The following is a 13,588-nucleotide window of genomic DNA, read 5'->3' as shown; positions in this document are numbered from 1 at the left end:
AATCAGTCAGAGAAGGACCTGAACACAGACACACACAAGCACATTCCCATACACGAAGCAGGCGCATCTACCTACAGCTAATGTCTGTACAGCTGGTATATTGGATGGTTGGGGCCAATCAACATGGACTACACTGACGGTCCGCTGATCACTTTCACACTAATGAGGTGAATGTTGCTCAATAAATGACAATGATGAGTCACTGTTAGCAGTGAGCACTTCCTACTGTGTACAGAGCATCTACAGAGAATGACATAAGCACACTACACCTGGTGGTGTGTTCGTGCAGATAAATTATTCCAACAACCAAAAGTTTGGGCTGTGGGTTGGGGGGGCACATAAGATGAGATCAGCAAAGATAGACGCAGTCTGAGGAGAGAAGTATTTGACAAAAAGGCTTATATTTCTTAACCCCATGCCATGTGAGAGTGTGTGTGTGTGTGTGTGTGTGTGTGTGTGTGTGTGTGTGGTATCTAAACTTCATCTTCCACTGCCTCCACTCCACTATAAATCAATATCAATTTCCCCCATATCTCTTTTCTTTCTGTCCTCTTGGCAGAAAGTAAAAGTTTCCCTGGTGTCTGTTTTTGTTCCTCCCTCACACACTGGTTGTTTACTTCTCTGTTGTTTGTTGCGCATACAGGTCTGAATAAATCCTCACAAACTTTAAATTGGTTCTCTGATCTTAACACTCTTACAGTTCAGTCCGTTGTTTGCCTCAACAATCCTGTGTCTCCAGGCAGGCTGACAGAGGGGGGGTCAGAGGGCTGGGTGTGGGTAAGAGGGTGGAATGGTGGGTGTGGGAATGGCTGAGATGATGGCAGGGGAACACAGATGGAGAGGAGAGGGATATGTCGAAGTGGAGATGGTGATGGTGGGGGTCCTTTAGCAGCAGCCCCCTCCAGACTGCCTGACGGGAGTGCTCTCGATTTTTAAGTTGGGTTTGTCGCTACCAGCTGTGGCCCCGGGACCCATGCGCTTCTTGATCTCTGCAGCCATGGTCATGAAAGCCTGCTCTACATTGGTGGCGTTTTTGGCGCTTGTCTCCAGGAAGGGGATGGCCAAAGAGTCAGCAAACTCCTGTTAGAAAAGAAGAGGAGAGATTTCACAGTCAATCCTTTCACTCATATCACAGACCTGCCGGCAACATATTTTATCGGATATCTGTGTGCACAAGTGCAGTGTGTACAGACCATGCAGTCATAATCATTTTAAGTATTGATGAATAAAAACACCTATCATGCTCTTGTTCCAGCTTCTCAACACAAATATCTTTGGTGATTGGACTGGTCAGATAAAACAAGTTTACAGAAGAAAACTGTGATGGGTATTTTTCACCTCTGACTAGGGTTGCAAAATTCCGGGAATATTCAAAGTTGGAAACTTTCCATGGGAATTAACGGGAATTAACGGGAATATACGGGAATAAACGGGAATATACGGGAATTAACAGGAATTAACGGGAATACACTGGAAATGTTGTAGGTAATTTATACTAACTGTATTTACCTTGTCATATACAGACATAAATATAAACATTTTGTTTTGTCATAGGCTGATTTGAGCCCTGAGGAAACTTTGGGCACTTGACTTTACGCTTCTGTATCGTTGTGTAATTCTTAACATAGGTCTTTGCACAGTATTTGCTAATGTACACAGCCTATCCTTCTACATTTGATGGGGTGAAATGTCTCCACACATGAGATAGTGCACGTGGCATTGTTCTGTAGAATAAGATGAGAAAAAAGTTTGTAAAAAAACACAAATGCAATGCCAGAGATATAAATAGTTAGCCAAACAATTGGAATCATCTGTAAGATTATTTTATAATTGATGGATAAGCGAATGGAAATAGGCTAGATGAACAGATGAACAATCCTCAATCAGCATGCTAATATATTTTCCCCAGTAATATCATCGAAACTTACCAGACTAGTCCTGCACACTACAGCAGGCCTCAAAAGCCCTGCTGTAGTGTGCAGGATGCTGGGAATTATCTGTGCATGTGATGGAAGAATGCACAGTGGAGGGTTGAAATTCAACGTGCAGCGTGTGCTGCATTCCATACATCTTTAAAATAGAGTTTTGAATGATGTTTGTATTGCTCAGCGTTTAATTTGCGTATTTTTTTTTTTTTTTTTCAAAATTCCCAAAATTCATGGAAAGTTTCCGGAAACTTTCCGCCCCTTTGCAACCCTACCTCTGACAGAGGTGGGAGATATTGCAAAAATATATAAAAACAAATTTCAGGCAGGATAAAGATCCACAATCTTACCACGATTACATTTTATATGTTGATTTAAAAGGCTATTTTGCAAGTTGCTAAACATAACAATTTTACTATTTTCCCCCCACAAAAAAAAACAGGCCAACACGAAAACAAAACATTTGAAGGAAAAAGTATAACACACCATTTGGGCCAAACTGTAGTAATTAATGTTGTAATTTATAATTACAAGATTTTTGCTAACTTTTGTAGATCAGCTTCTTTGAGACAGATCTAACTATCTCTCTTTACAAGCAGATTGAAGAGACATTTTAATCGTTCACAATCTAATATTGCACACCCCTACTCTGATATTTTGTACTCCAAAAGATAAGTCCATTAAATAAGAACAAATGGAAGGAGAAATCTGTAATGATAATAACAATCCTTGCAGGCAGATGCAGAAATTATCATGGGTTTTCTAAGACCGTTTGTGTGTATTTCAAACATTGGTGACGGACACTGAGGAGCTCCTGTTTGAGTTGGAACCGACTATGTTGAACAAGCTACTTCTAGAGAGAGAAGACGTCAGAGGAAATTATGCTTTCAACCATTGAACTGAATAAGGCAGGATTTTTCAATTCCTCATCAATGAATTTGTTCCCATGAAACTAGGAGAAAAGAGCCCTACCTTGGCTGTTGTGTAGTCCACTACTTTCTTGGTGGTCAGGTCACACTTGTTGCCCACCAGAAGCTTGTTGACATTTTCACTGGCGTAGCGGTCGATTTCCTGAAGCCACTGCTTGACATTGTTATAGGACTCCTGCCAAATAAGAACAACAATATCAACATGACGCTCCAGAGAAAGTGCGGAGAATCTCTGGAGTTCAGTGAATGTCTGAAAGCAGCTATAGTGTCATTATTGTTGTATATTCCTCTGCATTATTGCCACCTTGTAGACTGGAGTGAAACAGTTTGTTGGAGTTGTTAGTTGTTCATATGTCAGCAGGCTATTTGCCTAATCTCATCTGGTCTTTAGAACACAGTGGAAACACAGGCGAACAACAGTCTGCAGAAACTTTTAGTTCCTTGAATAAAGTCGCTTATTGGCGGAAAAGCCTGATCTGGAGCTGGCAGCCCAGGATTAGGGACTTTTTTTGACACAAAGTAGCTTAAAGTCAAGCACTGTTAGGTCCTTTTTTAATTTTTAAGAAAATATTCTCTAAAAGAGCCTGAAAGGTTGGTACCTGTAGCCACAAAGACACTCAATTGGTATTAACACCTGTAAACACCCCCTAATTCAATTTGAAAGAGCAAAACAAAATGGTGAAAAACGATGGTGTAACTTCAGTCAGTCATTCAGTGATTATTTCTTTATAGGGCTATCTCCTCTGCTGTCTAGCTACAAGCTGGTTGCTTCCCTTCACTGAGGAATCAGTCCAGACCACCGACTCACCTGATCTGTGACATCATACACGACTATGATGCCATGGGCTCCACGGTAGTAGCTGGAGGTGATGGTACGAAACCTCTCTTGACCTGCTGTGTCCCACTGTCACAGACACACAGAGATACAAAGAAAGGGAAAGAGGAAGGGGTTAGAAGTCTGTTCATCAAAAGACAGCCAATTAGATAGTAAAGAGCAGTTCAGGGAGAGTACGATATTTACAGAAGAATTATATTTGACAATGCAAGATCGAGAAAGATTTTTAAGGTTAAGTTCATCTCATTTTAATTCATGAAGACAGAAGTTGTTTGAGCAACATTAGTAGCTTAGCCGATCCAGCCATGAAAAGCCTGAACCTGACAACTTCAAATCAATTTAAATTTAAAATATGAATTCGTGAAAACCTGTGCATCTTTTCTACTTTTGTTTCTCTTGCCATTTATACTGGTGAAAATTGTGGCATCCTTCTTCAGTATTAAGATCAATATGTGTAGAGCAATCTTGATCAGACTTTCAAACTGTCTAAACCTCTCCTAGGCTTTCAAAGTAAAAAATCTGTGGACAGGTTGAGTTTCACTGACAATACTTTAATAAGCGAAACAATAGAAGAGGTTAGAAATAATTAGTGGATGACAAAAGCTTGTGTTAAAGAAAACTGGGGGCAGCACATTGTGAGCATGACATGTCTCTGTTGTTCATCATACTAAACTTACCATGATGACTCAGAAGCTGACAGAACAGTTAACTTCACCTCTGTCAATGTTTTTATTAGCAGCCTTTCTTCGTTCATTTGGCCATAAGGGGATGATCTGCATTGTCTTATTTTAAACATCTATATAAAAAGATTTAAGAAACTCATACTTTGAAGTGTCTGGCAGTTGCCTGTGGGGCTGCATCTCTGTGCGGGTATATGCCACATTCTGTATTATTACTCTATTTCTGGGTATTTAGGATATTGTGACAGACAGTGGATTTGTTTGTAGTTTTCTCAGAAGTGAAGTTAGCATTCCTCTACACAGCATGCTCAACCCAACTCAATTAGCTTATTTTAGTCAAAACTATCTAAGTTAGAGTAAGTCATGCTTAAGGAGGCAGGTCTTCCATTGCCAATTCCTTACTCCCATGGTGTCCTCGACCATTACAAATGGCAGCATTAAGACTCAGTAAATCATGATAAAATGGAAGATCGTCTGTATGTAAATTACTTGTCTGGCTGACCACTCAATGCGCTTCACAGTACAGATTATTGCCATTCACCCATTCACACAGACATTCATATAGTGCATCTATGGCCAGAACTTTTTCTATGAGGGGCAATTCAGGGTTCAGTGTCCTGGGCATGAGGATGGGGAGGACTGGCATCAACCCGCTGACCTTCTGGTTAAAGGACGATCGCTCTACCGTGTGTATTTCTTCATTTTACATACATAATGGCAAAAATATTATTTTACTTTGTGGTAATGGAATTGTAACAGGACAACATTTTTTATTTTAAGTTAAGAAAATACAGTTAAAGATAGATGCTATGGACGAAAAAGGTGGTGGAACTCCCTGTTTCATTACTGAATTTGCGAGCACACTGCAGAAAAACAGCAAAACCAAGTGGAGGGAGACAGGCAACTTCAAAGACGTCCTCAAAAGTTTAACATTTGAGGCTACAACAAGCCATGAAATGGACAGACTGGACTGATGAAATTTCCCTGGTTTGTGTCACACAGAAGCTGAATCAAGGATGTAGCTACTTACTATAATAAATACTTAATAAATTAGTCACATCAACAATCACAAAGCTGACATTCTCAGTAGGTTGTTTCATAATAGAAAACACCATCAACATAACCAATATTTGCATGTCAGCAGAAATACCATGTATACAGATCAAACTGGTCATAGACAGTTTAGCTGTACCGTTGCTCAGTGGTTTAAAGCAGTGTTGTCTCTCGTGACTGGTCAAGCAGGTATGATGCCACATCATCACAACAAGACAAAGTAAAAAAACATGGAACAGTAACCGTTTTACTCCTGCATGTGTAATGAACATGACACCAGATACTTTGAAATAGACAAACCCACAGGTCTGAGCTATGTGGGTAGAGGAGGCTGCAGTCAGGGGTTATAGACTAAAATATTTCTAAGCAATAAAAAATAAGACTAGGATAATATGAAATACTATGGAACTTGTAAGGATGACAAAGAGATCACAAAACTACAAGGGGGTTTTACATGCTGCACGCCATGTTCGGCCCCAGCTGTGCCATGGGCCAATGGACATTTACAATATCATCAACACTCAGTAATTTGTAAATTAAGTTGGAACACGAGAGGAACATTGTATCAAACCAAGCCAAACCCAGGATCTTCAGGCTTTAGGGATCTCCAGGTTACTAGTTGTTAAATTAAAAAAACACCTACAGATGCTCCATTTATCTCCAGGTGTTTAGACTGACTTATAAAATAAGTGAAAAATAAGAGTGTGCCGTGAACAATGTGCTTTTGTGTTAGTGAATGTATAAAGGAAAAGCTATGTCTGCCTTACAAACTACTGCATATCTCTTTCAGGGGGCACAGCCTGTTAAATTAACTAAAACAGGATCCAGTTACAGCTTGCTCTGAATGCACAGGCACACTCGCAAAGGCACGCACGCTCAGTCTCTCATGTGTTTGGATCTACACCCTGGCTCATATTGGGGTAATAACGTGGGTTATGTGTATGCTCACAATCTGCAGTTTAATGGTCTTGCCATCCAGCTCAATGGTGCGGATCTTGAAGTCCACTCCAATGGTGCTGATGTAGCTCTCTGTGTAGGTGTCATCCTGTAGGAAGAGTGAGGGAGAACAGGAAGGGATCAGTTCAACAGCAGTTTGAGGAAAGACTAAATGTTTGACCTGGTACAGAAACGGAAGGACATGTTTTTAAAGTATGACACTACTTACTGCAAATCGCAGCAGAAGACAGGACTTTCCTACTCCAGAGTCTCCAATCAGCAGGAGCTTGAACAGATAGTCACTGAAAGAAAAACAAATCGGGTCAGAACAGGGAGGGCATTTTTAAACTCTCAGTCTGTTATGAAAACAATCAGAAACTGACTGAATCAAGCTTTGAAGCCACCCTCCTGACACAAACCAGATTAGACAAACCTACACAACACGTTATACCATATTTTACTAATCTTTAAGGAACACGTTTTACAGTTTTTAAAATAATCGACCTCCCAACTCAGAGCATGCCTGTGAGTGAGTGAAAAAAAAATACAGTGTGTGTATGACAATAAAGGAACAAGTCATTCATTGCAGCAGTAAGGCTCACTGAGGTGTTTACATAGATTTTAGAACAATGGAGCTCTGTGGCTAAGAGGAGAAATAAAGGTCCCCAATATTTGTAAGTAGAATATAATTATTTTTGTTTTTTTGGTGGGAGCATTAAACTGCATCAACCTGTGTCTATCATAAGCTGCATACTGTGGTCAGTTATGGTTGAAAACTCCAGAGAAGTTAGTTATCCAATATTTTGATAGACAATACTTGGTTATTATTTGGTATTTTATTACATTATCATTAAGGTTGCATTTAATGATCATTCATCAGTCCGTACCAATTTCACAAATTATGTTTTGATATGTTGAAAGATTTGCTTTGCCTCTTCCTGAAACACAAAAATTAAAAGTAAAATCTGAAAAATTGTGGCATATGTTATTGAAGGAATTATTGTGTTTACTATTCATCACAAAGGTTAAGATTTTACTCAGATTTGGTAATTTTCTATCTCCCCACTATAGTTTCACTTCTGCATCTCCTGCACGTAAAAAACAGATGCACACAAACACACACTTTTGTAATGTATTTGGATATCTATGTAATCTATAATGCTGATGCATCGTTTCAACCCTAATTATCAAACAGCAATTCTAAAACCACTAAGTAACAAGTATTGCAGCATTAGAAATGAGTGGGAGCAATAAATAGAGGCTGGCCAAGCAGGTTAAACAGGGCCTGGGGTTACAGCTGGGTTTGAGACATTTTAATGGTAGTGTCCATACCCGACCACCAGCACTGATACCTAAACAATACTTTATTAAACCTTGAGGAATATAAACTGGTTTTAATGTTGAGGTTTTTTGCTCGTTAATAAAACTTACAGGATCTCCCAAAAATAATAAAACATCCCGCACCTGCCGCCACAACCCTGAATCACTGAGAGGAAAACAACCTCACAAGAATTTCCTTCACAGCAGCACTGACAGCCAAAGAGAATTACCCAATGAGCATGCTATTCTTGTGTCATAGGAAACTGAGAACTGCCATGTATCACAGCCTGACACTTGATCAACTGACAATATGTCATCAACACTGGATGCAGCAACAGCAGTAGTGTTGCAATCAGCCCAGTTCTTATTTCAACATGGCTCGACGTGGCTTGATGCTGGGGGCCACCAGGACTGCTTATCATTATTTTGCAACACACAACACAAAGACCACCTTAATGCACTGCATCATATATTCTTAAACTGAGTACTACAAGATATGTAGTTAAATTGAGACCTACCAGCTCACATTTGCCATTGTAATAGCATTACTTAATTAGCCTACAGGTGAGGTATTTCTAAAAACCTTTTTCCTATCATAACCAAGAAAGCTGAAGATAAGGCTTCCCAAAAACTTTTCAGAAATAAAAGTGTCAAATGGCAAAGTAATGGAAACAAAATATGGAACTAGCTGATTTTGTTCAAATCAGACATTTCATGATCATCTGAATCATACATTTACAAGTAATTATGGTTAGTAAATGCTTTATAAGTATGTCAGTTGTTGTTAATAAATAGACTGTGGTGAAGGGTAGCCATTTCCTTTATGTCAAGTGATAACTGATCCTTCCTGATCAGGGGTGGACTGGCCATCTGGCATACCGGGCATAATCCCGGTGGGCCGTTGACCCAATGTGGGCCGGTCTGGTCCGCTATGTTGTTGTTTTTTTTTTTTTCTCTTCTTCCTCTCTAAATTCCCTCCAATTGGGCCGGCCAATTGGCTACAGAGGGCTAGCAGTGTGTTGCCAGCATCACACATATTATTGGTCTATTGTTTGTCATTGTCAATCAATCATGGGCTGACAGGCTCAGAGAGCCCTGACAGTGCTGTCAATCACAACACAAACCAGGGGGGGGCGGGACCTCATGGCATTGGCGGGGGGGAGTCGCGGGACTGGCTGCTGCTGAGACAGAAACTTAACTTAATGGATAATAAGAGTAAAAAAACGCCCGGGTGGCGCTGAGAAGCATGGGAAAAAAAGCGCGAGAGGTTGGTCTATCCCTCCGCAGGTTCACCTTCAGAAATCTTGTTACGACTTTTACTTCCTCTAGAATAGGATAAGAGATAGTGTCTTATTTTGTGTGCCTATAGTATAGTGGTTATACTGTGGTTTATTAATGTTCTTGGGCAGACACAAGAGGCACTTGTTTATAGTTAATTAGAAGTTCAGATGCACTGGTCCATTACTATTTGAACCTCAGCATCTAGGGTTCAAAATTGGTAAAATTATACATTATATACATTATATTCATATTGTTGTTGTAATTTTTCAGTCAGTTGAGATAAATCTTGAGGAGAAACATTTTGGGTTGTTTTGTGTCTGTATAGACCTACTATAAAAAGCACTTTGCATTTTTAATTTTAGTTCTTGTACTTTTGATACTTAAGTACATTTCAACACCAGATACTTTTGATACTTAAGTACTTTTAATATGAGCTACTTTAAGACGAAGATAAGTTACGTCAATTTAATGGCAGATGTGCTCGGCTAATTATGTGGGCCGGTCTGAGCCAAAAAATGCCCGGGCCGTTTTGTTCTCCCAGTCCAGCCCTGTTCCTGATGGACTTAAGGGTGATGCTGAACGAGGACAAACACTGTTATATTTGACAAACCAACGGGTGTTCCTAATAAATTCTTAACTGTTGTATAAAGTATTAGTAAATGATATGTCGATAATAATAAAACCATTATAATTATAACTTTGACAAGGTGTGCCTTACTTAAAAGTTTTACCAAAACCTGGTGGATGTCTACCACAATTCAGTGGATAAAGACAGGGAATATCAGGCATTTTTAACCAGAACGAAGTTCATACTGTGTATGTAAACATAAAGGTAAACAAAGATTGTAAGCCAAGGGTGTGGGATGTTAGCTAAGCTAGTTTGACCGGGTTCTACGTAGATTCAAAGGCAAAGCCTCTTCTGTGAGCTACAGGACGCTCGGTGAAACACTGGGCTGTTCAGCCCCGAGAGAGGGATTCGGTGACAGGCGGGTGTCCTCTCGTTTCAGGGCTGCGGGTAAAACATCTGCTAGCTGTCGTATCACCTGACGTTAGCCCCGACACGCTCCGCGACGGAGAGAAGCCTGTAGTAGCGTTTTGTCTGCGAAATTACACAGGATCAGGACCCTTCACAAAATGGATGGTAACCATGTTAAAATGCGACACCAACCACACAGGTATACATGTTCACTGTTGTTGGATAAGTAAGGCATACAGTCAACTTTGCTCGACGGTAAATGGATTTCTCGAAGCTACAATTTGGGGTGAATTTATTTTAGGTCTGAATTATGTGTATACAGTATGTACGAAGAGGACAAATTAGACAGAAACGGTGGTAAGAAGCAACACATAGCTTGTTTATAGAGGCTACAGGTCAGTCATCCCACAGATGTCGCTTCACTACTTCGTGTACCCGACCTGTCGAGCTAACGCTAATCGTGTACATTCTGCTTCACACGGTGAAAAATGTCCGCGCTGTACGTGTTTCTCCGGTTTCACTACTGGATCGCTCGTCCACTTTGTCCCGTGAAAGGTCGCGTGTCACAGCACGAGCAGGCTGTCAGCTGACGTTCACGGAAAAACACGTCCGCGAGACTGACACATTAAAGAAGCTGTCCGCGCCCTGTTCCCGAGAGCAAGCTAGCCCCTGTTTGCCAACACTGTTCAACCACATAGCAATTAGCCTAGCATTGTTTAGAAACGATTACACAGCAGATAGCAGAACGTGTAACGATGCGTTCGAGCTGAACACAACGGAAGCGGCTTTACAGCTGATGTCAAACTCACTATTCGGGATTCATGGTTTCACTCTGGATGTGTTTTTCAGTCGGTGACTCGACTCTTCCTTCCTACTCCGGAAAAAAAAAGATAAGACTTGAAGGTCCGGGTCTCCGAGGCACTTAGAAGGCTGTGGTATCGTCTCCGCAGCAGTTCCCTAGTTTGAATTCAATCTTAGCTCTGTCGTATATCCTCGATTCTAGTGGACATATCCGTGTTTCGTCGCGTTAGCTCGGGGTATTTAGGTCCGTTTTCTGCTTTTCTGTGTCCGCTGCTGACAAGAGGTTCAAGATGGCCGCGCAGGTGCGGTAGTGACGTGTGGTGACGTGGCACTACAGAGAAGTCGGGAGCGTATTCAGGACCCGGAAAAAACGTCGGAAAACCATTAGGCAATGTCCGTCTTTGTGGGCAGAACGGTTATCTAAATGGCAACGGCGGTGCGTTCAAGAACATGCGTCGAACACCCAGTTGTGTTGGACATGCGCACTTAATTTGAATACGGGGATTTGTGACGTTTTAGGATTTTGCAATGTGTTCGGTGCACCGTCCTCCGCCCATTCCACTAAAGCTGGGGTAAGGTTTTACTTTCATTTAAAAACACACACACAGAAACATACTCAACAGTCGCAGAGAGCAAATATCTATAGACAAAAACTGTGAAACATGTGAAAGGTGGACATTTCTGTGGCTAAGAGCAAGTACTTATTTATAATTTAATACTAAATTATAAATAAGTTATTTATATATATAATATAATTACAGACACACTGGACATACAAAAGGAGGGACAAGGATCAAAATACAAATAATTTGCATATATACTTAATTATATTTTGCATTTATCATTTGTAAAACATTCAAAAGACAGCTTGGGATCTCTCCATTTACTACAATGAAAATGATACTTACCCAAAATTATTATCATGTTAACCATGTCAGAAACAGATGAATTATAATTATTAATATTATTAATAAGATTCATATTATTATTATTATACAATAACAACAAGAACAAGAACAATGTCAATAATAATAATAATTAGAAATTAGAAAATAGAAAATAATTAAAGGTCAGACTGTCATTTGCTTTAAATGATAACCAGTTTGTATTGTTTAGCCAATTCTTTTTAGGAAGAGGGCATGGGAAATCATGTGTTCTGATGTCTTGTGTGATTACAAAATATACAAGGGTACCTCTCAAAAGTGAAGCTTTTTTGAGAAAGTCTGCCACTGGGTAAACCTTGTGAATAAAGTGGTTCTTGTTGACCTTTGGGGAAATAGGCCATTTGATTAAGTTTGAAAATGCCTGATTCATACTGGACAACGATTTAACTCAGTACATTTGTAGGCCTCAATTATAATCATGATAAATGATGAGTTTAAAAACAGCCCTAATAAATGTGTTGTTCATTGTGGTAAGGTTGTGTTCAGGTGAAATCCATCTTGATAGGGAAACAGACTCAAACACAACACCAGGGTTTATACATATTGCTGCCAACTTTATGTTTTTTATTGAGGTTTCACTACAGTCCAGTATTTTGTCATATCATCTTGTGTCGCATGATGAAACTCAATATATTACATACTTACCCCATACCCTTTGCACAATCAATCAATTAATCAATCAGGTTTTATTTGTATAGCCCACATTCACAAATCACAATTCGTCTCATAGGGCTTTAACATAGTGTGACATCCTCTGTCCTTAACCCTCAACAAGAGTAAGGAAAAACTACTAAAAACCTTTTTAACAGGTAAAAATATGTAGAAACCTCAGAGAGAGCCACATGTGAGGGGTCCCTCTCCCAGGACGGACAGAAGTGCAAAAGATGTCAAGTGTAAGAAAACATCATCAGGATTAAAGTTTTTAGCAGCATCGATGAGGGTAAACATTTTTCAATACTGTGTGTGAAGCAGTCCTGCTGCAATCATAGTCTCTGGTCAGCAGCCAGCAAGATCACGATCCAGCATCAGGATGGGATCCACTATAGTCCACAGTCATTGTCCACTGCCGCCAGTTAGAATCCATTATCAGCTGCCGCCTCGGTCGTGGTCCACCATCATCCGTTGCCAACGCGACAAAGGATCCTCCATTACCACTACGATCACCTGGCACGATACAGAATCCACCATACTGGATCCACCATTGCGACCTCCGACACGCGATCCACAGATCCTAATCCATGGTGCGGCCACAGCTGTGGCCCTGCATCCGCGGGCGCTAAGGCACAGAAACTCCGGGAAAGGGGTCAAGTTAGTAACATGTACTGATGAGATAAGAGTTAATTTGATGTGATAAGTAAGGAGAAGAGGAAGGAGAAGCAGGAAAGAGAAGCTCCGTGTGTCATGTGTCATAAATTCCCTGTGCGTTTTAGCGTCATCTGCCGCACTAATTAGCTCTAACTATAAGCTTTATCAAAAAGGAAGGTCTTCAGTCTATTATTAAACGAACAGAGCGTGTCTGCTTCCCGAACTGAAAGTGAGAGATTATTCCACAGCAGTGGGGCTTGATGGCTAAAAGCTCTGGCTCCTACTCTACTTTTAGAGACTTTAGGGACGATAAGTAAACCTGAATTCTGGGATCGGAGTGCTCTAGTAGGTTGATATGGTATTAACATCTCTTTAAGGTAAAAAGGTGCCATATCATTAAGGGCCTTGAAGGTGAGGAAGAGAATTTTAAATTCTATTCTTGATTTAACAGGAAGCCAGTGTAGCGATGCTAATACTGGAGAAATGTGCTCTCTTTTCTTGGTTCTCGTCAGGACACGTGCTGCGGCATTTTGGACCAGCTGCAGAGTCTTTACTGCTGGAGCCTGATAATAGTGAATTACAATAGTCCAGTCTCGATGTAAC

The 13,588-nt window shown here is 40.4% G+C and overlaps 1 protein-coding gene across 1 annotated transcript; it reads right to left on the bottom strand.

The window, feature by feature from the left end:
• Nucleotides 1-382: 382 nt before the first annotated feature.
• On the bottom strand, nt 383-11,048 carry rab1ba (zRAB1B, member RAS oncogene family a). The gene is made up of 6 exons (XM_061066534.1): nt 10,745-11,048; nt 6,588-6,660; nt 6,372-6,467; nt 3,663-3,758; nt 2,898-3,029; nt 383-1,080 (listed from the first exon to the last, which is right to left on the bottom strand). Exons 1-6 carry the CDS (start codon nt 10,756-10,758, stop codon nt 886-888), a joined length of 606 nt encoding a protein of 201 aa, XP_060922517.1. The 5' UTR covers nt 10,759-11,048; the 3' UTR covers nt 383-885.
• Between the last annotated feature and the right edge of the window lie 2,540 nt (nt 11,049-13,588).

The sequence above is a fragment of the Limanda limanda genome, chromosome 22, assembly GCF_963576545.1.
Source record: "Limanda limanda chromosome 22, fLimLim1.1, whole genome shotgun sequence".
NCBI classification, from domain to species: Eukaryota; Metazoa; Chordata; class Actinopteri; order Pleuronectiformes; family Pleuronectidae; genus Limanda; species Limanda limanda.
This window is presented reverse-complemented; position numbering and strand designations above follow the sequence as displayed.